The 23,287-nt window shown below is 41.8% G+C and overlaps 1 protein-coding gene across 12 annotated transcripts in view; it reads right to left on the bottom strand.

The window, feature by feature from the left end:
- Window positions 1–20,312, bottom strand: part of obsl1b (obscurin like cytoskeletal adaptor 1b) — a 35,464-nt gene extending 15,152 nt beyond the window's left edge. The window contains exons 1-19 of one of the 12 annotated variants that reach the window (XM_048238857.1): window positions 19,772–20,312; window positions 14,271–15,372; window positions 12,168–12,437; window positions 11,115–11,375; window positions 9,462–9,767; window positions 9,038–9,304; window positions 8,641–8,916; window positions 8,133–8,408; window positions 7,522–7,797; window positions 6,923–7,198; window positions 6,324–6,608; window positions 5,763–6,044; window positions 5,583–5,654; window positions 3,937–4,224; window positions 3,469–3,744; window positions 2,671–2,946; window positions 1,379–1,654; window positions 985–1,260; window positions 459–734 (exon numbers count right to left, since the gene is read on the bottom strand). In XM_048238857.1, coding sequence (XP_048094814.1) covers window positions 459–734; window positions 985–1,260; window positions 1,379–1,654; window positions 2,671–2,946; window positions 3,469–3,744; window positions 3,937–4,224; window positions 5,583–5,654; window positions 5,763–6,044; window positions 6,324–6,608; window positions 6,923–7,198; window positions 7,522–7,797; window positions 8,133–8,408; window positions 8,641–8,916; window positions 9,038–9,304; window positions 9,462–9,767; window positions 11,115–11,375; window positions 12,168–12,437; window positions 14,271–15,285 — 5,530 coding nt within the window. In that variant the 5' untranslated portion in view covers window positions 15,286–15,372; window positions 19,772–20,312. The remainder of the gene's footprint in view (window positions 1–458; window positions 735–984; window positions 1,261–1,378; window positions 1,655–2,670; window positions 2,947–3,468; window positions 3,745–3,936; window positions 4,225–5,582; window positions 5,655–5,762; window positions 6,045–6,323; window positions 6,609–6,922; window positions 7,199–7,521; window positions 7,798–8,132; window positions 8,409–8,640; window positions 8,917–9,037; window positions 9,305–9,461; window positions 9,768–11,114; window positions 11,376–12,167; window positions 12,438–14,270; window positions 15,373–19,771) is intronic. The other 11 variants (XM_048238859.1, XM_048238860.1, XM_048238861.1 and 8 more) reach the window with 11 other exon arrangements.
- Window positions 20,313–23,287: the final 2,975 nt, after the last annotated feature.

Genomic DNA, 23,287 nt, shown 5'->3' with positions numbered 1-23,287 from the left:
ACCAATTATGTGTGATTAAAGATTTAGGAGTTCTATGTGTTAAATGAATCACTACTTAGATGTATAAAAATGGCTTGTTTTATACTGCTTTATATCATACCTGAGAAATATTAAGATGCTACCAAACCGGTCATGTGATGAAAAAAAGATGATCATTGTCAGATTCAAAATTTCACAGAGAAAGCAAAAGTAGAGATGATCTACAAACTCGATGCACTCTCTAAACACTAAGCATATGTCCTTAACTTGGTGTGGATAGTTTTGGTTAAATACAATTAGATGGTCAATTGTAAGTATTCATCAATTTTCAATCTTTTTAGGATTCTAATTTTTGAGTATGTTTACACAACTGTTACAGGTTAAAAGTTTTAATTCTGGCAAACAGCATTTAGTGGATGAAGCATTATTTTGACACAATCAGTTAGTGGTTTTGAGGAAAAGTATATGCTCAAAATCACCTGCAACATCCACCTTGAATGCTATGCGATCATCCTCAGAGTGACAGGTGTATGCTCCCGAGTGACTCAACTCTGCTGATTGGATGATCAGAGTCCTGAAGGAGCCCTCTGATAGGATGTCAAGACAAGCTATTGGGAGGACTTGATTTCCATCCTTAAACCAGGAAACCTGGGCAGTGGGGTCTGAGAGCTCACACTGTAGCACAATGGGACATCCTGCTTCAACAAACTTGTTCCTTGCAACATCTGGAAGTGCTGAGAACCTCACAGGAACAGCTATGGGAGTTTTGGGGAAGGTTTAAAAGAAGGGTGTTGTGAAGATTTCAGTTACAGCACTAGAATTCCCAATAAAGGAAAATAAAAATGCCAAACAATTAATCTAAAAATCAAACATCAAATGCAAACAGATTATTGGCCAAGTGGAGGCACCAATCTGGAAAATAATTTGCAGAAAAGAAAATAAATTTGACAAAGGTTAGGACCTCACAGACTGAAAATCTGGGTGACAGTGTAGTGAAAGAATCACCTTGAACATCCACCTTGAATGAAATGGCATCATCAGCAACAGCACAGCTGTATTGCCCGGAGTCAGAAAGACTTGCTGATGCAACAATGAGTTTTCGCTCGTTTCCCTCTGTCTCCATAGTCACTCCATGTTTCCCAGACAACTGTTCTCCATCCTTATACCAGCTGACCTCAGCATTATGGTCTGAAATCCCACATTTGAGCACGATTGGCTGGCCTACTGTGACAGACTTGTTCCTCTCTACTTCTGGAAGTGGTATGAACCTTGGTGATGGAACTACACAGGGTTGATTTGCATAAAAAAGAACATTACTATGCTTTCTGAAAAAAAAAGAAAAAAACTTTATGTACCACACATGAAAGACAAATCAGAAATTAAAACATTTGCATGTCACCTTTGACATCCACATAAAATCTGATGGCATCGTCTGCTGTCTTGCAGGTGTATATCCCTGTGTGGTGAACCTCAGCTGCTGGGACAGACAGCTTTCTCTTGGCCCCCTCAGACAGAGTCTCAATTTCACCTTGGGGTTCCAGTTCTCTACGATCTTTGTACCAGGTGACATGAGCAGCAGGATTTGATATCTCGCACTCGAGTTCAAAAGGGCAGCCTGCTTCAATGCACCGGTTCTGCTTATCTTCAGGTATGGCACAAAACTTCACTGGTGGAGCTATGGATATTTTTAAATGTAATGGGACACTAGTAAAAAAGTGAAATATTTTAAAATCATTCATGCCATAAGGTATAGCAGTATTCGGCGAGTGTACAGGCTGAGGGAGTCACTGTTGCCATAAATGACAGACACTGTAATATTTAAACTGATGATATACTGAAGACATGAAATACACAATGGACAGACTATTAACACATAAGAGAGAGTATAAAAGTATATTTAAGTATGCTATCATGGTAATCACCTTGTAATACTGAAGTAATTAGACTTGGAGACGTCAACACAAAATAAACTCATATCGGCTAAAACTATGAAACAGAAGGCATGTATCCAAGATCAGAGAGCGCAAGATATAAGGATTGCACATTTCCGAAGCAAAAGACAAGAACACATTGAAAACAAAGACAACACAAGGGCATCAGTCTGGGAAGAGTAAGTCATTACTGGGAATACAACTGGGAATGTTTTGCTAGTATATTATTGTACAGTGAATGTCCATTTGTGTCAAGTAGAGTGTGACTTTGCAGTCATGTTAAGTGGCAAGTCTTCCGTTTTCTGAAGAACTACATTCAAGATTAAGAGGATTAAAAGATTACGTTAGGTCACATGTATGCCATATTCATGCACATACTTTAATGAACAAGATAAGACAGCTACAGACAACAAGCCTTTGTGGATTTCAATGACAACACATTTAAAGACAGACAGACAGATACTACAGCTTTTAGATTAGATTCAACCCAAACATTAATAATGAAAATCATAATGATAATATTTATCATTTAGGAATTACACCACTATTGTGGTATACTGATCTTTTGGGGTGAGACCCTGAATTTAAATGTAGTTTACTTAGGAGATGTCATGTCTTTGCACGCCAGCTAAACCAAACTAAGGAGTGGGGATTCTGGGGAATGCTCCACAACATTAGTTAGTCATTACTACAGTGCGCAGGTGGTTAGTGTTAATTAAGAGGGAGTTTACTACCATTCTGTGGGTCTGTTTGGAATCACCTTTTATGTCCACGGCAAACTGGAGTGCCGTGTCCTTAGTCTCACAAGTGTACACTCCACCGTGACATGGCCCTGCTGCATGGACAACAAGAGTTCTGAGAGTGCCCTCCGATAAGATGGCATTGCCACTTTGCGGGTGGAGTCTCACTCCGTCTTTGTACCAGCAGACTTCAGTGGTGGGGTCTGAGATTTCACATCGCAGGACAATAGGGCTGCCTGCCTCAATGGATTTGTTCTTCTCCGCTTCGGGAATGGCGGAAAATATCGGTGGAGGAGCTGAGGGGTTTAATTAAACACCAATTTCAAAATTCAAACAAGTAGTTTAAAAAATTGTGTTTATAAGTAATTGATAGATTTGAAAGTACTGTATATTTTGTCAATTATTTATTTTGGGAAAGTTATAATATCAGGATTGTCATTTTATAATCAAGTACGGTAATAAGCATGTCATGATCTGATCTGAACTGTTCTTCAGATTTAAATGTCAGGTTATTGATTTTTGTGCTTTGGTGATAAAATTTGTATTTTATGGCTTAGAGCTAATACACTGTAGTCTGCAGAAAGGAAATAAACAGGTGTAATAGTATTCAGCAGACACTATCAACATGAAACATTTAGTAAGTCTGGTAACTCAGCAGTTTTAAACATAGCATGAGTTTATATTATAATAATGTATGTTGAAGTTGATTTAATGGTTACGCTTCGGCTGTTTTTTTTTCTGTATCGAGTTAACAGACATTGCAACTATTTATCTTTTCTAAATTAATCATTAAATTGAGTGATCTAGTTTTAAATCACCTTTGACATCCACCTTATATAAAATGATATCATCCACAGTCTTGCAGCTATATACTCCAGTGTGAGACTGCTGTGGTGATGGAGTAATGAGTCTCCTAGTGGGGGTCTCTGATTGGATAATTAATCCATTTTCAGGATGGAGCTCAGTGCCATCCTTGTACCAAAAGACTGGAGAACTGGGGTCTGAGACCTCACACTGTAGTTGAACTGGGCAGCCAGCATCAGTGGATTTGTTCCTCTCAATCTCTGGGACAGCTGCAATTGTCACTTGTGTGTCTACAAGTGTTTGAGTGTTTGGAAGAGATTGAAATTAGCATCACCAAACAACTACAGTTTGATTTACATGCGAATATATGTTTTAGCTGCTATATATAGGCAACAAAACAAAGAGACTAGAAGTTGTTAGTGGCTTTTTTACGCAGGGGAAACAAATTAATTTGTTACAACAGACAAAAAGCCTTGAGTCACCTTTTACGTCTTCATGAGACTGTTCTGTGCGCTCCGGGGTCTCACAGACGACCTCCTCTCTATGAAACACCATAGATGGTACGACCACCATTTCCTCCACCGTGCCAAGTGATTGCATTTCCACCGTATCTTGCTGGAGAACATCTGGTTCATCACGTAATTCGTCTCGGCACAAGACCACCTCGGCAGTAGGACGTCCAGTGTCATTATCCTCTACTACAGAATTTTCTGCTTCATTGGATATCTGTCTCTCCACTTCAGAAGGTGTGGTATTTTCCATTGAGGGAGCTGAGGATATTTCAAGTTATATAAACAGACTTGTGTTACTGTCACTAAATATGAAATAGGATTTGAAGGATCCGTGCGATGAGATTTTTGACTAGAGATTAATTATGGCGTCAAGAATTAATTTAATGTAATCACGCAATGTTGTCACTGGATGTTTACAAGTTTAAGATGACTGTGGTTTTGACTCAAATGTCTAATGTACACTTTAGTTAAACGATGAAAGTACTTCTCAGTGCATACAATTAATCTATTTCACTAAAACACAATAACTTTTCCATTATTTTGATTACAATTTTTAATTCCTACGATTAAGAATGAGTTAGAGTTGTTAAATGAAAGGACTGCAGATAAATCATTCCTACAATTTGGGCTCACATCATTGCCACTTTGTGGTTGAGCTAACTATTTAAATCACCTTCAACATCCACCTTAAATGTTTTGACATCGTCATCCTCATGACGGTGTTTCAAGGGCCATAGCTCTTCTGATTGGCCTGTGTGTGTTTGTATAGTTGTTGCATTGGTTGGTGATTGTTGAGCTTCTTCATCTATGCACCCATCAGCAGGGCTGGTGGCTGGATGTGACATCTCATAGTCAACATTTTGTAGACTTCTCTCTTCATTAGACTTGTACTTCTCAACTTCACGTATGACTGCAAATCTCATAGGTCCAGCTAGGCGTTATTTTCATATATACAAAGAGGTTTTCAGTATCTCTGAAGTGGTTTTCACAAAGTATTTTATAAGAGACTCATGGAGATATGGAAAAGAATGGGAGTTTAAGAGAAGCGACCGTGTGAGAGCTGGTCTGACAACAGATTAAACACAGGTTATGAGACAGTCATCAAGAATGTGGGTCAGTCACATTAAATCACATTCATTCAGCCTGCCACTCACCAGTTGGCTTCATTTACTGATTCATCCATCCATCCATTCTTTCTTTCAAACACTAAGAAATCTAGAATTATAGTAGTTGTGATGCGGAGGAATGGTGCTCAGATAGCATGGGAGCAAGAAGGTATGCCTCAAGCAAGGTCCTACATTGCCTACAAGCTCGGATGAATTCATGGTTGAGAGCCAGTTAAGAATGAAGATTTACGTGTTTGCAGACTGGACATGAGGGTTAGTTTGGAAGACTTCAGGATTCTATAGACCAACCGATGTTGGATCACAAGACAACTTAGCGATAGATTAGTCTTTTGGGCTTTCTTTTTCAGGGATGGGAATAACCAAGATGCATTTATGGCATATGAGGGTCAGCATCTTCAGGGAAGACCAGAGTAGCACAAACACCTTTGGAGGTTAGTAGCAGAAAGACATGGGGTTAAGTGTGCTTAGGTTGAAGTAGCGTTTGATCACCTTTCCTTTCCACAGTGCACGGGATAGAGTCATCAGATATCTCACTGAGCAGATCAGAGTGAGTAGGCTCTGCTGTTTGGACAAAGCCACAGAGAAAACAATAAGCTGACGATTCACCTCAACTAGGGTAATGCTCCTGTATTCTGAATTGAATGTGTACTGTACAGTAGTGACACACACCACCTTTGATGTCCACATTAATTTGGAAGGCATCGTTTGCCGTGACACTGTTGCATATCCCTGTCTGGGATAGCTCAGCCATGTGAAGGTTTGTCACTTTTCTCACGGCATTTTCGGGCTGAATCATAGTTCCAGCTTCATGCAGCAGCTCAGTTCCAACTCTGTTCCAACAGACCTGAGCTGTGGATTCAGAGTTCTCCCATGGGAGCACAGTGGTTACACCAGGGTCAATGCTCTCAATCTTCTCAACTTCGGGAGCCACTTCAAATTTCACAGGCGGTGCTACAGGTGATCATTCATTCAGCAGTCAAGGGGCAAAAAAAGAATTACTGATACGGTCGATTTATAAGCAAAACTGAAAAAAGAGACATATCCAGCCATAAACAGAACAACCATATGCATATACTGTACTACAGAAAAGTAGCTCCACTAACTACTTGTGTAGAGTCCCAAAGCTACAGGCAGCTCACACATTGTTGGACTCATAGTCAAAAAAGCTACAGAGCACACACATGGTTAGTCTATATAAAAATGATTTCAAGCAAAGATATCAAAAATCACCTTGGTCTTGTACATCTAACTGGATGACACCATCCTCTTTCACATAGTCGTACTTTCCCGAGCCAGTGGGTTGTCTCGAGTGGACAACCACGGTTCTTGAACCCTCCGGTTTGATTTGAGGTTCCGTTTTTGAGATGAGCTCTACTTCGTCCTTGTGCCAGCACACCATGGCAATAGGGTCTGAGATCTCACAGTCTATACCAGCTGAGAGGCCTTCATCAGGAAATTCACATTTTACAGCCTTCGGCAAGGCTGAGAGCTTCACTGGTTGAGCTGAGGATAATTCTTGGCATAATATTGGAATATAACAGTTGGGTTATACTTCTAAGTCCATTTACAGATTACCCAGACTGACTTTTCTGTGACATCTCAGACCATTTGCCCGAAAAGCAAGTTAAATCAAGTAGTGCAAAACAGGTAACAATTTTACGTTTTAAGTGCCCACACGTTGAGATGCAGACATAAGAGCCATAATCATCAACAACAGCACTAGAGACAAAAGACGACACAAAAAGCTGCCACAGGTTAGTTGCGTCTGGTTTGCCAAAGTGCACAGAGGTTACTTGTATGAACAAGTGTCTTAAAAAGCCACAAATCACCTTTGATCTCCACAGTGAAGTGGACAGAGTCGTCCGATGTCTTACAGCTGTACTTTCCAGCATGGCACATCTCTGCCGACAGTACTGCCAGCCTTCTCATGGTGCCATCCGCCTGAGCATCCAGTCCCATCTCGGGAAGAAGCTCTTTGCCGTCCTTATACCAACAGACTGTACCAGAGGGTTCTGACAGTTCGCATTGCAGTTGAAAAGGGCAGCCTGCTTCAACGCATTTGCTCTTCTCGTCTTCAGACACAGCAGCGAACCTCAGTGGCTTAGCTATGGGGTGGTGATCCATGACAGAACCAATAAGAGTCAAAGCATAAGGATTTAGATACACTGGTCTGAGACATGACACACTGATTCTGAAAGAGAGAAAACTAAACCAAAATTCAAATGAACTGTGACTGTAGCCACCTGTAGCAACAATAGCAAATTAAAGCATATAAAGTACACAGAGACTGAGACACTGATAAAAAATAATAGAACAAGAGTACATTCAAACAAATCTGACACATACAAAGCAGTAGTCATTAGCGGTGTTAGTGAGATGACACAACGTTAATCCATATTACAGCAAACAACAAAGATGAGAGTATCACCTCTGATTTCCACATGAAATTCGATGGCATCATCCTTGGTTGCACAACTGTACATGCCAGAGTCAGACAGTTCGGTGGACTCGATATGCAATGTCCTTAAGCTGTCCTTAGATTGGAATTCTAGTCCAGATTTTACACTGAGCTGCGTTCCATCCTTATGCCAAAGGACGTTGCCAGTGGGGTCGGATACCTCACACTGCAGCATGAAGGAGCAGCCTGCCTCAATGCTCTTTCTTCTCTCAGCCTCAGGGATAGCTGAGAACCTCACTGGAGGAGCTACAGATATTTTAAAGTGTATTAAGATGGTTTAACTTACAGTAATTTTTTACAGTGATAATCTAATTGCAATGTTTGTTACCAATTGCAAAATGGTAGTTGGCAATGTTAATTTGTGCAAAATTTGCACAAAAAACATAAAATAAAAAATAAATCTATTACAATGAACAATTATACCACTGCATTGACTTCCTTTATGTTAGACCAAGATTATGGCATTTTCAGATTCCCTGCAATTGCAGGGGATCCCTGCTGCCAGCATTCCAGACCACTGCTGTTAGTTGCTTTGCTAGATATATTTAAGTTAATTCTAAGGGCCAACATAAAAGAGTCACCTTTGACATCCACATTGAACTGGACAGCATCGCCTTTTGCCTTGCAGCTGTATATCCCAGAATGGCAAAACTCAGCCGACTGGACAACAAGTGTTCTCTTATTGCCATCTGTCTGGATGCTTAGACCACTTTGCTGTTGGAGCTTTGTTCCATCTTTGTACCAGTAGACCTGGGCAGTGGGGTCTGAGAGCTCACACTGTAGCACAATGGGTTGTCCAACTTCAATGGACTTGCTTCTCTCAGAATCAGGAAGCAGTGAGAACCTTGCAGGTGGGGCTACAGGTGTTTTCATTGATGGATATGAGTAAAATATATATGAGGGTAAGAATATATATATATATATATATATATAAGTGTATAATCTCTTCACTCTGTTCACTAATATACTATACATTTACTTCTCAGGAAGTGATTTATTTTGTACACAACTGAGATCATGGTTTGAGGGCTCAACAATGCATGAGGATGTTAGTAGTTTATGTTAGGAGACATAAATACCATCACTCACCCTCTACTTCCACATTAAATCTTATGACATCATCGATGGCATCACAGCTGTACACCCCTGAGTGAGAGAACTCTGCTGACTGGATGACAATCCTCCTCATGGTTCCTTCTGATTGGATGGCGAGACCCTCGCCTGAATGCAATTCGACACCATTCTTGTACCAGTGGACTGGGGCCTCAGGGTCGGACAACTCGCAATAGAGCACTATTGGGTTTCCTACTTCAACAAACTTGTTTCTGTCCATCTCTGACAGGGTTGTAAATTTTACAAGTGGAGCTGGAGCAAGCACAAATAAGAATGAATTATGATAAGTGGCAAGCTCACTTGGAATACAATGCTTGTTTATGTTGACCTGCATTTCATGAAACTTTATTTTTGAGTAAATCTATATGATTACCTTGGATATAGAGCGCAGCTGAATCTCTAATTCCATAGGCAATGAATGTGATTTCAGCGCCATTATCCATGTCTCGTACCCCACGTATCCGCAGGGTCTGATGGGTACGTGTGCGCCGCATGGAGAATCGATCATCCTCCTGCAGTTGGGTACCATTTAAGAACCATGTGCCAATGACAGAGGCAGACAGCTCAATAGTGAAGCAGGCATCCTGGCCCTCTGGAACTAGAGCGTCCTGAAGTGGTGCTTGTATTCTTGCCACGGGAACTGAAAGAAACAGGCATGTATGAGAATCTTATTTTCAGCTTTTCCCCCACACATTTGATTTATTTGTTTGTCTGTTTGCTTGGTTGGGCTTGCAGTCATGTTTTACATCACGTGATTTACTGTGTCTATTTTTGGACCATGTTGACATGTGAATTACCCAGATGAACAGCGCGAGGGAACTCAACGTTGCCACTCCTCCCATACTTGTTGACGCTGCATATGCGGAATCGGTAGTCTGCCTCGCATGGCACGCTATCGCCCAGGATCTCCACTGAAGTGGCTGAGTCAGTGGTTAGACACTGTAGCCACTCCTGGGAGCCTACCTCCTGTCTCTCCAGAACGTATCCCGAGGGGGGGTTCTTCCGAGAGTCGGGGGCGGGAACCCAGGAGAGGAGTGCTGCGTTCGCACGCTCTGTGTTTATCTGTACCCCCACTGGACAACTAGGGGGGCAGTGCCTCACCGCTAAAAGATGGGGACAGAGAAACAGAAGTGAGGTTTTATCAGTATTAGGCACATTTTACAAACAGATCTCGTAACAATTAAAGTGTAAGTTCAGTGTAAATTGACCCATAGCCCTGTTGTACAAGCTCACCACATGGAGCCCATCGGAAAAAGAATGAGACAATTTGGGACAACGTGGGCCAAGTTATGGACAGGCAGCTTAAAGCAGACCCATGGGCCAAGTTATGGACAGGCAGCTTAAAGCAGACCCATGGGCCAAGTTATGGACAGGCAGCTTAAAGCAGACCCATGGGACCAGCTTAAAGCAGACCCATGGGCAAGTTATGGACAGGCAGTTTAAAGCAGACCCATGGGCCAAGTTATGGACAGGCAGCTTAAAGCAGACCCATGGGCCAAGTTATGGACAGGCAGCTTAAAGCAGACCCATGGGCCAAGTTATGGACAGGCAGCTTAAAGCAGACCCATGGGCCAAGTTATGGACAGGCAGCTTAAAGCAGACCCATGGGCCAAGTTATGGACAGGCAGCTTAAAGCAGACCCATGGGCCAAGTTATGGACAGGCAGCTTAAAGCAGACCCATGTTATGGACAGGCAGCTTAAAAAGCAGACCCATGGGCCAAGTTATGGACAGGCAGCTTAAAGCAGACCCATGGGCCAAGTTATGGACAGGCAGCTTAAAGCAGACCCATGGGCCAAGTTATGGACAGGCAGCTTAAAGCAGACCCATTGGGGCATTAAAACTGAAACTGAAAGTAGCTCCCCATTGCCCCATGGGTCTGCTTTAAAGGGGAACTTGGCAACTATTTCAACGTAATAAACCCGTTTAGAAATCATTTGGATGGTTAAATGACCTGTTCCGGTGAAAATGGTGACTTTTCCCGCTGCCCCTAGCGTCCCCAGGCGGAAAACCAACCTTGCAACATTGAGACTACCGTCCCGGAAAGAGAAGTGAGAAACAAGAAACTTGTTTTAAATCGTGTTTCTTACCTTGTAACATCCACATTGTCTACCGAACTTATGCTAACCGTTTTGCTAGCTTGTAAACAAATCCATGTGCTTTATCGTTACCTTTTCCCACAGTTTTAAAATAGCATAATGCACAATTTCTCCAGCAGAGGGGGAAATCCTGCCAAGTTTCCCTTTAAGCTGCTTGGCTACGTTGTCCCAAATTGTCTCAGTCTTTTTCCTATGGACTGCATGTGATGAGCTTGAGCAACAGGACTAGGGTCAGTTTACACTGAGCTTACTCTTTAAGTCATCTAGATTGATAGATTCTAGCATCTGAGTACTAAAGCCTGGCAGTATCAACATAGAGGACCACAAGATTAAAAAATCTTTAAGAACAAACCTTTCACCCGTAGCTGAGATGAAGTCTTTGATCTGCCCACGTAAAATATCACTAGACCAGAATCTTGTGGTGTGGTATTGACAAATACCAAAATATGAGTTCTGCCGAAAGACTTCAGAATGGTTTGATGAGTTTCCCTCAGCTCTACCCCGTCCTTATACCAGTGGATGTCCATCTCTTCCTCCTCCACCTCCACACAGAAGGCGGCATTTTCTCCCTCTAGAACATCCACTTTTCTGGGAAGTTTTCTGACAATTGTACCTTGCAGGACCAAAGAGATAAATTATTAGAAAGAATCCATAAAATGGAGATAAAAATACACAAAAAAATGGGAAAAATGAAACTTTGAATACTTCTCCAGCAACAACACAAATACTTTTGCCACACAGTCAGACAGTTGGTTAACGTAAATGTTAATTGCGAAGATACAACAGAAAGAGAAGGCATTGCTTGTATCTGACAGGCTCATTGTTGGTTGCTAGCTAACTTAACCTACCTTGGACGATTCACTTGAGCAAATTGTTCGGTAATCTATGCAAGAACACACACATACATAACATACTGTTATGTATTTACATTTGTTAAGGGTATGTCTACAAGAGTGTGAGAGCTTTAACATACATGTGTTGAAACGATCTAATAATGTTGTGTGATCTCTGAGTTAGCAAACAGGTTTAGCCTATAGCTATTTGCCAGTTAGCTACTGGCGCAGACCATTTTAGAAGATCATTTATTTGAGTCATTGGGTCTCAAGCCAGTGAGTGCAGAATAATTTGGCAAAGCTGAAGAAGTGTTTGTCCTATTAGATTTGTTGCATTTGACCACTTGATTTACCCATTAACTTAGTTATAGACTAAGATTGACTGCAGGTGGAAACATGATCAAAAATGAAAGCCAACAGGGCTACTCTTTTTCAGGAACAGGAAAAGGATAACTCAGTTAACACTAGAGATTAAATCCACCCTGTAGAAATAAAGAAAATGAAGGGAATCTGAAAGGTTATGTCAGGACAAACAAACCAGAGCCAGAACCAGAAAAATCAAAAGCATTTACCTTTGACAGCTACTTCAGCAATGCTTCTCCCACCGTCTGGCATTTCACAGAGATAGATGCCGTCGTCATCGACCCCGATGTCACGGATTGTGAGCCTGCGCTTTGTCCCCCACTCCTCCATCCCATATTTGGCTCCTGGCTGTAGCCTCCTGTCCTCCAGGTACCATGTGATAGGAACAGAGTCCTCTGGCACCTCACACTCGAGAATGGCCAGGTCTCGCTCCCAGACTTGCAGATCACAGAGCGGCTGCTTGAACCTCACAGGTGGCTCTAGCAATGTTGATGAAAAGGAGATAGATTCACAAGGCTATTTCTAGGCAATGAGGCATTGTATCACTGATGGCCACATGTTAGGAAAGGTCTCAGACAGCTCTGATAGATTAAGTTGAACTAATAGATATAGAAAGCTACTTGTGAATAGGCTACGTGATTTTATTCAGCTGTAGGCCTACATGAAGATTAGTATAAATGTAGCTTTATTGCGTTCTATCTATATAAAATAAGAAAGATGAAGTGAAATATTTAAACCATGTTCATGACTTCCTTGCCAGCCAGTAATTGCTCCAATTTGCATAGCTGAAATTCAGCTCATACGGCAGTAAATACCAGTGAAGCAAACACGATAGATAGAATCAAGAGACAAGTGGCATCATTTAAGTAAGTCATGGAAAGATCATTAACACGGTGAGGTGTTGGATTGAAAATAAACTGTTTGTAACTGATACCATCAGACAGTACCAGACAGTTGTAAACCAAAGAATCTCAACTGCACATAGTAGCCACTATGTATTTAGCTGACTGTGTAGCTATTTCTTCAGCTCATATGTGGGAAAGCCATGGCTATCGAACAACCATGTAATCTACTTTATATACACACTGATTCTGTAGTCCCTAAATATGCAATAGAATCAGAAACAACTCAACCATGTTTGGGATTGTTATTTATGTGCATGAAATGCAATTATATTAACTCAGATCCCATAGAAGTTACATATTTTGGGTGCTCCCTAGCTTTGATGCAATGTTGCATGCAAGTGTTCAGCTTTGACTGTTCTGCGGACCATGTGAGAAATGTGATCCCACCTCCAGAGATTTCTATCACATGCGTGGCCCCTAGACCTTTCAGAACCTAAGTGACTTTGCAGACATGGGAGTGGGTGGAATCCACTTCATGTCAATGAGCCTTGCCTGTTCAAGTCAAGTCAACTCCCCGGGTGCACTTTACACAATTAAGTCATCTCATTAAGACCACTGTAGATTACTAATTGGCATGTTTGGCACACCATGCTCTGAATAATTGGCAAATCACAGAGGCCATGCATTTTCTGGATCTTGATGGGATTATGGGAGGGCTTGAACAGTCCCTTTAATGTTGCCGCAGGCATTAAAGGAAGAAAAAGGCCACATAAAGGCTCTCTATTAAGTACCTATGGTATTGATGTAATTGTAAAGGAGTGGTGAAAAGTTTGTGAATATTCCTGTGCATTTGAGTGTTTGTGAATATATATTAAATGCACAGGAAAATGTATAATATTTACATCATATGTTAGAATTACACACGGCATCATAGAATCGTTGTCTTAAATAATATAAGTATATAGTATATATACTCTTTTGATCCCATGAGGGAAATTTGGTCTCTGCATTTATCCCAATCCGTGAATTAGTGAAACACACACAGCACACAGTGTACACACAGTGAGGTGAAGCACACACTAATCCCAGCGCAGTGAGCTGCCTGCATCAACAGCGGCGCTCGGGGAGCAGTGAGGAGTTAGGTGCCTTGCTCAAGGGCACTTCAGCCGTGCCTACTGGTCGGGGTTCTAACTGGCAACCCTCCGGTTACAGGTCCGAAGTGCTAACCAGTAGGCCACGGCTGCCCCTCAAAAAATATTTGCAAAGAAACCTACAATACATTTTTAATACAAATGCTATTACAGCATAAATTTGCTGTAGATATTCGATATTATGCTATTCTATAGAATTTCATTATCAACATTTTAAACTAGTTATATCCTAGTACCGAGCATTGATATTACATCTAAGTTCAGCTCATTATTAAGAACCTATTAAAAATGGACAAATATATTGTAATGTCCTTACCTTTCACAGATAGATGTACAGCGCTAAGAGTTTGTCCTGCAGAGTTTGATGCAGCACACACATATACTCCATTGTCTTGTTGTTTACAGTAGAGTACTTTCAGAGTGAAGTAGCCCTCTCTGTCTTCGTATAGTAGATAGCGACGTCCAGACAAGATAAGTCTGCCATCTTTTCTCCATATTATTTCAGGTTTAGGTTTCCCTGTCACATAACAACGAAACTTAGCATGTTTTCCCTCAGTCACTGCAAACATTTTTACTTTGGTCGAGTTTGGCAGAGGGTCGTCCTTTAGACGTGACGTGACCTGCCTCCCACTCCTCTGTTTTCCCTGATGGCCCTTCCAGTGTCCGTTTGTGTAACCATTTCTGTTTCCATCATCGTCGTGGCCCGGGCCAGCGTCCACCAGCAGCACAGCTCCGGCCAGACCCTCCCCAAACTCATTCCTGGCCTTGCACGTGTACACACCTCCGTCAGGCGCCCGGGTTTTAAAGATCTTAAGCTGAAACCATCCCCCTTCTTGGTACCCTACGCTGAAATGGGTGCTCTCGAAGATCTCGTTCAGCTTCCTGCCGTCTTTCTCCCAGACGACCTCAGGACGGGGGTTGCCCCACAGCTTGCAAGAAAACACTGCGTCCTCACCCCTGGCGACACGTGTGGAAAGTGGCTTGATGAGGAAACGAGGCTTGTTCTCTTCCCTCAGTTCCAACTCCTGAGCCTCTCCCTCCACTTTCAGAGTCGCCGCTGCATACGTTTCCCCAATGCAGTTCTTGGCCTTGCATATGTACTGCCCACTGTCCTCTGAGTTTACTCCAGTAATAATGAGGTTGTACACATTGCCATCCTCAAACACACGGTAACGTCCCTCTGCGTGGATCTGCTCATTGTTTCTCTCCCATATGACCGCTGGCCGAGGGTCCCCACCAATCTGGCACTTCAGGACACCGTCTGTGCCTGTTTGCACCACCACAGGGCGAGGGTAGGCCAGAAAGCGGGGCGCACCTCCGAACACGTCCATCTCTGCTCCTTAGCTCACCCCCACTGGCATGCAGCTCTCTGTGTCGCACAATCGGCTCAGCCGTCTACCTGTGGGTTGAATAGATATCTGAAAGAGAGGAAATGATCTCTAATTATTATTTACCCAGGAGGCACATAAAAGATAGAAGCTAAATTAAACCAAGCCAAATCAACTTCTAAATACAACTGGAGTTGTACCAAGGTGCTGTACAGTCAAGACAGATAGATTGAGAATTAATTTAGACTTGAATGAAAGGAAAATAAAATAATAAACTTTCTAAACAAATAAGAATTAAAAGTACAAATAATAAAAAATAACTAAACAAAAAAACAGAATAACTCAATTAAAAGTGATGTGGTAAAGATACAAAAAAAAAAAAAAAAGAAATATAATGAAAGACCAAGAGCAAAGTGCAATATAACCATAACAAAAAGGAAGTACTAAAAAGTACCAATAAGTTGAAATAAAAATAGACTTGACAAAAAGCTTGATGGTGTTTTAAGCCCCCACGTCGTCTTCCAGGCAGCGCTACCACTGTCGACTTAAAGGCACCTAATCCTAACCCTAACCTTAACCCATGCAATCCTAACCCTAACCTTAACCCATGCAATCCTAACCCTAACCTTAACCCATGCCTAACCCTAGCGCCTTCCAGGTAACCCTGCCTTGAAGACAACGTTGGAGGCTTAAAACACCAAGAAACGGACAAAAAGCATAGGACCTCAGACTGAACTAAAAGCACAAAGAAAAGTAAAACCTCAGAAGGCATGCAATCCAGTGAAGGGAGCAGGACGCCAAATTAAACTTAAAATGTAAGAAATATAATTCTTACATCTTCTTATATTGTATATTTTTAGTAGGTTTAAAATGCAGGCAGCAGGTCTGATATTGAATGGAAGATTATTCCATGCTTTCAAACCAACAACAATAAAAGCTTGATCACCCTTAGATTTAAAAATAGATCAGGTAAAATCAGTGAAAGCTGATTGAAGAAGAAACAAACAATAAAAGCCTTAGAAACAAACAATAAAATCTTAAATTCAGTTCTAATCTTGAAATCAGTTCTAATCAATGGGACCCAGTGTAGTGTATGAAACAAGGATGATGTGATCAAACTCATGTATTGGCCCTTTTCTTAAAAGTCTAGCTGCCATATGTTGGATTACTTGAACTGTTGCCAGTCTAATGCCAGGAAAGGTTGCATGAAAATAGTCCGGTCCAAAACATTTAAGAGCGTGGACCATCTTCTCACAATCTTTTAGGGATAGAAAATGTATTTAATTGCACAATTTTGAAGCATTTGACTGCTTATTTGTCTGATATATATTCATTATGAGTCAAGGAACATCTTTTGATTAACAGACTGGCCAAAGACAATAACTTCTGTCATTTTCTCCAAGATACAGGACGCTTTTACACATCCATAACTTAAAGCAACACCAAAGAGTTTTTTGTACCTTAAAATAATGTTTCCAAAATTGTTTCAGTGGTTCATCAACTCGTAACAGGGTGAACGGCACTTCTGCATTGGCTTCACAGCCTTCTATCGACTTTAACCGCACTATGTAAGTTTGCCAGATTGGGTAGCGGATCTGTAGTTTGATGGAATGAGACATAAGAAACTACAAATTTGACTTGCTTCTGATGTCGCAATCATACTTTCATAAAATCATGCAACATACTCTACCGTGTCTGTGGACATTGTTATTTGCAAAGCCGGTGTTGGATAAACAAATAGCGTGCGTGCGATAGAGGAAAAGTGCTTTAGTGTTGCTTTAATATACTTGGCAGTGGGCGGCAGTGGCTCAGGAGGTAGAGGAGTGGTCCAGCAACTGGAAGGTTGCTGGTTTTAGCCCAACTCCTCCTGACCCTGTCGAAGTGTCCTTGAGCAAGACACTTAACCCCAGTGCTCCTGATGAGCAGGTTGGCGCCTTGCATGGAAGCCTCCACCATCGGTGTATGAGTGTGTGTGTGAATGGGTGAATGTGAGGCATGGCCATGTAAAGCGTTTTGGGTGCTCGTAGGAGTAGAAAAAAGTGCTATATAAAATGCAGTCCATTTACCATTTATCATTTATGTAGTGAAAAAAGATTCTAAGCTTCTAAGCTTCTAAGCTTCTAAGAGTAAGTCATGTGCAATGTATCTCTTATCAGGGTATCATCGGTATAGGAAACCTCATGCTTCCTGAATATCTGTCCAAGGGGTAATAAATTAAGTGAGAACAGAAGGGGACCTAAACTCAAACCCTGGGGAACTCCACAGAAATCAGTGGGAAACATTTGAGAGAACATCATCAATACTGATCACAAAGGTCCTATCAGATCAATAAGAGGCAAGCACTTAACTGGTTTTCCCTCTACCCCAACACAGTAGGCAATAGCAGGCAAGGGAGCATAGGTAACTTCAGTATCTCTATCCACATTGTATCTTAATTTATATCAGGAATATTTTTTAACTCTTTGTACCATGTACTTATTGTACAAAACTGCATGTTGCAAGTGTGTGTGTGTGTGTGTGTGTGTGTGTGTTATTGCTGCAAAACAAATTGCCCATTTGGGAACAAATAAAATGCTACTACTAGTAGTAGTAACAGTAGTAGTAGTAGTTAGAGCTAGGGGGACTAAAACAAGTCACCAGTGAGGAGCAGCAAGACTGAAGACTTAGTACTCTGCATTGCATGGAACCCAAATTGGTAACGTATTACATTGGTTAGTTAGAAATTACAAATAGGTGTAGATTTTTTGATAAATCAAAATTAGTTTTATGAACTGTAAAATGTTATGAACTGTGAAAAAAAATAAAAATAACTTACACTTGGTGTGTGTAATGTGTAGATTTGACATCTTACTGTTACTGAATACATAAGTATTCATTCTCTATGCTCTGATGGTAAGAAAGAAAATCTTTTATCACTATCCACAACCTGCATCCAAATTATTTGCTTATTTGACCTGTACACGTTGCACCATGTCCAGGAGGAAGCATAATTATACAGTATCATTTCTGCAAAGAAATACTATATGTGCATCTGCCTTTTATTGCTCTTGTCCAGCAGGTGTTCAAACATTCAGAATAGCCTAACCAAATAGCATGCCATAAACTTTATTGGAAAAATGATATCTCCACAGGATATCTCATGGAGGGTGTCCTGGCATGATGGGTGAGCCTAGGTGATTTGTATATCATTGTCCGACGCTAACTAGCAGACAGAACCTATAACTGTGGGTACTTCCAAGTGCTGGTGATTACATTTCAACAAAGTATGTGCTCCCCAGAACTTTCTAAGATGCTTGAGAGAGGAGCCCCCAGGCCAAGCAGACTGAAGACTGACTGACCGGCCTCTGGTGCTGTTGCAACAGCCCCGCACAACACATATCCAGCACAGCTGGTGCTGTATTTCAATGGGAAAGTGCTTAATATAGTCCGTCCTAAATAAAGACCTGCAAGGGAGCATGTGTCAGGTATCACAAAGCACACCCTGGAACACGCGTGCACATACAAACACAGGCCTCACTTACAGTGCTTACACCCAGGGGACCTCGCAGTCAAAATATGCTGAGCCTCCATCACACCCCTTTTGGCAGACTCGTTCAAGAATTTAGACAGTAAATGTCATTGTCAAAATTAGATTTGTTTGTCATTTGCAATAAGGTTGGGGGGAAAAAAAATGACAGTGCTGATCCGTGGTGACTTTCTGTTTAAATAACATGACGCAGTTGTTTGCGTGTAAAATAGCTCGGGTCTAGCTTGATGTCTTGTCATCTGATTTTTTAACGGTCGCCTTCTCAGGTTTGACCACACTGAGGGGTACCTGCCAGAAGGAGACGCTGATGACCCGGGGCTGTTTATCCAGTTTTGGAGAGAGCTGCGAGTGCTCTGAGTTGCTGACATACAGCCGTCTTCTTCAGGAAGATGATCCCAAACCCAAGTGTTCTAGAGATGGACAAACTAGTCTCCCACTAGTAATTTATCGTGTCCATCTTAAACCTAATCTCTTACTCCAAAATTGCATGATGTGTCTGGATGTATACATTCCCAGACTCATACACCAGCTTCAGAAAAGTTGCACTCTACATGGCAAAACATGCAAATATGCTGAAAAAAATACTATTATTACTATTACTACTATTCAATTATGAAAGCAGAAAATGTCTAATTATTAGTTAACTGCTTTTAATCAGTCTCCCATAGAGATAACAAAACTGGCAAGCTTGAGTAGACAAAGTTCTAGTCAAAGACAAATGGATAATGAGGTAGGCCTACAGGTATACAGGAAATACAGTATACAAAGCTAACACTTGACAGAATTCTCTTGAAGTACCACCTTGTCTATTACTTGAGGTTTAGGGCACACACACACACACAGCGGTTTCACAATCCCCTACAGGGTTTCAGCAGAGATTAACCTCACATTTGCTTTTCTGATTTAATTAGAATGGCCTTTGCCCCCAGTGAAGCTGCACCCTGGACTCCCCACGCCACCTACCTCCTCAGTCCTCAGGGCTGACTGTCAACACACATCCCCGAGCCACTCGTCCTCACCTACAGCCACACACACACCACCTCTCTTATTCCCAGGCTTGAGTTGAGTCTCTCCTCCGTATGATATTGCCTTGGCCACCAATTTATAATCCCCTTTTTTTTTCTTTGGCAGTGAATGTGCTTGTGCAAAGAAGAGGCTCCTCCTTATCAGTGTCCGGTACTTTGTATGTCCATCTTGTCAGGCCCCACTCTGCCCGTGTCTCGTTCGCTTCCTGGGTCTGGCAAAGCGTTCCTCGTTTGGCCCGTCAGCCCCCTTTGCGTAGGCTTCTCGACCAACGGTCCCACAATCTCTGTGGCGTTCAGTCCTGAGACACCCCGAGTGTCATTGTTCATGGAAGACCGTTAAATGCTTTTGCAGCTGCTGCTGTCCCCTAAAAATACCGGCAGCCTCGATGACAGCAGTGAAGATAAGTCAGGCCCTTCCATTCACTTGCTCACTGCGGCTAAAGATAGACTGGATGGCTTGTGCAGGGTAGATTGCTTGACATACTTGAGCCCCTCGCTATAAAACCTAAGGAGAAGGGCAGCAGCCCTCTTGCCTCCTCAAGACTTGCAGTGTGGCGCTCACCTAAACATCCTCCATGTTTTGATTGTCGTCAAGACCGTTGCCTCAAGAAAATAAACACAAGTGTATATCCATGTTACCCACCAGCAGTTACAGTGGTGTTGTGTTACGAGTGACACATACTGTGTATGGCTGACCCTTACAGAACACTTGATTTGAACGATTCGAGTCATTAAAATGTTTTATTCTCATCCAAGCAAATGCCCAATTTTATTGTGGACACAGCTGTTGTAATTATATATAGAGTATATTATACCTTGAAAGCAAGATGAGTTGTTTTAAATGCCAGTGTCAGATTTGCCAAAACCAATATCCCTTACCAGCCCTCTCCCATTCTGGGTTAATCACAAAATGGCTGTGGTGGAGCCACGGGACAGTGGGGTGAACTGCGCCACGCACGTGTGGCAACGTTTATGAATGTGTGAGACACAGCCTGCGGAGAGAGAGAGGGAGGGAGAGCGCATTGACCCTCAGCTGTTTAGCGGCTCACGTCGCACAGTCTCACACTGCCTCCTCTTATTTCAGCCGTTGGTAGTAATCAGAGCTCGACAGCAAACTCCGAAACTGGCGTTCTGGCAGTGAAGAGGTTTGCACCAGCTGCTTTGTAAAACCTGACGGGATTAGCAGTGCTCTTTTTGAAACTTTGACATTCTTCAAGCCGCTAAAGAAGACATTAGCGCGCGGGGCATACATTGTTTTCTTGTGTACGGTCGCCCAGATTTTTTTACCTGAGTGAGTGTACGCAAAATGCAGCCATAATCTCAACACTGCACCTTGGATAATGTGGCTGTGGTGGCAGTAAAATGAATCTCAAAAGAGACCCCTTGTCAGCCATCATATCTAGAGGGTTCCAAAAGTCACTGATCATGAGTCCAGAGTAGGGACTCTTGTTTAGAATATATGTATAACAGTTTTCAGGGTGTAAAGTTTTAGTTCATTTTACTAAGGGCAAAACTACATTCAGATCATTTCTCCACTGTCAAAGAGCAATTGATCTTTAATGTGAAGCTCTAAGGAAGAAAACTTTCAAAAATACAACTTGTTCACTACTTGTTCTTTGTTATTCATGCTATTCATATAATATCCCTCCTAACCTGAAGGGCTGTCTGAAGTATTATGTCTAAGTAATATGTGTAAACCTTACAGTATTACACTAAGAAAGTTATCCACCAATCTTGTGGAAAAATAGTTATGACGATGCATGGCTCTTTACCCCATCCTAATTTTTAAAAATGGTCAGAGACTGAATGCAGAAATGTTAATTTCTCTCCATGGGGCTTTAATATAATGTTCCTTTGGTCCTGGACATTCATTCTTCATAATGGCCATTTGTGCTACGGTATCAAATGAATTTATTTTTAAAAAAAGCTTCAAAGAGTCTATACGGTCTATTGCTGCTTCAGCTGCAGAAACCTGCGTGAAAAGTGCTGTCACTGCAGAGTACCATATTTTCCTGATGAGGCAAATAAGGCCTAGGAAAGATACAGTAAGCTTTTGAAATGTCTGCTTCTTCAAGCACACATAATGCAGGTGTGTAAGGTATAAAACAGTCTGTGTCCTAGATGAGACTTAGCTCGTTCTCTCCCTCTGCTGGTCAAATGCACATTCACACACAATGCATACTGTACTCAGCTCAGTATCTGTCTGTCTTTCAGCCTTTAATGAAGCTGCCTTCTGAAAGTGAGCTTAAGATCCACTGTCTCATTCTACGTTTATGTTTCAGTGTGTGTGTGCGTCGGAATGACATTTCAATTTAATTTTTGACTTCCAACAATTATGAAAACAACAATTAGATATACAACAGTAGTGATATTTTGTTGCATTTGCTTTAAAGTGGTAATACTTGTATAATATTTTTACATATATATACTGCCATATAAATACTATGTTTTAATTTGTTTTTCTGTTTATATTTTGTGAAAGTTTAGAAAATTAATGGTATTTCCAAAATCGTGAAAATTGAGAAATCGTGTAAAATATCTGTGATATCAGTATTGACCAAAACTATCTTGATTATAATTTGTGCCGTAATTGAGCAGCCCTAATGCTAATAGATGAATATTCTGTCATCCCTCCCCCATAATATCTCCAGTGTTTTCGGTTCCTCGTAGCCCTGGCATAAGGCAGGCTGGACTGGCAGCAGGAGGGCGAGTGTCATCCATCTGTGCAAGCTGTTTCCCCTGACCAGCCCCAACATGTTCCAAACATCCAGGCTTGGCTGCATTCCTCCCCCAGCACCATCCAAATGCCTCCCAGGCCATTTGTTTACAGAAGATAGCCCCAGCTCTTGCCAAGAGCCACAAGGCCTTTGTGTCCTTACATCCTCCAGATAAGAAGGTCGGTCCTTGTTCGTAGGCCTATGGGAATGATGGGTGGATATGGAGCTGCGGACTGTTGACAGGTTCAAATGTGGGTAATAGCACTACTTAACGCATCACAATTGAACCCTCTTGAGAAAGGGGTCTCTGCAGCACTTCCTGGCTGTGTTCCCAGCAGCTGGCTTTGGTTGCTGATTAAAAAGCCTATCGATGTTCAGAGTATCAGGCTCACAGGAATGATATGATTGCATGCAATTATAGCAAAGTATTTGGAAATGTGCAGTGTGTTTTGTGCAGAAGACGTGTAAGAGGTTGTTCAGGTGTGATTCTTATTTTTTTTCATCGGTTTTATGTCTTGGCGTTAAGTCACTGTTTGTGCATTTGGCAGGTTAACAGAGGTAGTGCGGGCTTGATGAATACTTCTCTTGAACAGCCAAGAATGAGTTGATAAACGTTCAGACCAAACACAAACTCACACATGGCAGAGGCCAAAGGCAATGAATACTTTCCCCAATCACCTTTTCTCAGACATGACATGGCATGAAAACCGAACTTTAGCTCATCCTTAGGAGTTGCA

The sequence above is a fragment of the Alosa alosa genome, chromosome 3, assembly GCF_017589495.1.
Source record: "Alosa alosa isolate M-15738 ecotype Scorff River chromosome 3, AALO_Geno_1.1, whole genome shotgun sequence".
Classification (NCBI taxonomy): Eukaryota; Metazoa; Chordata; class Actinopteri; order Clupeiformes; family Clupeidae; genus Alosa; species Alosa alosa.
This window is presented reverse-complemented; position numbering and strand designations above follow the sequence as displayed.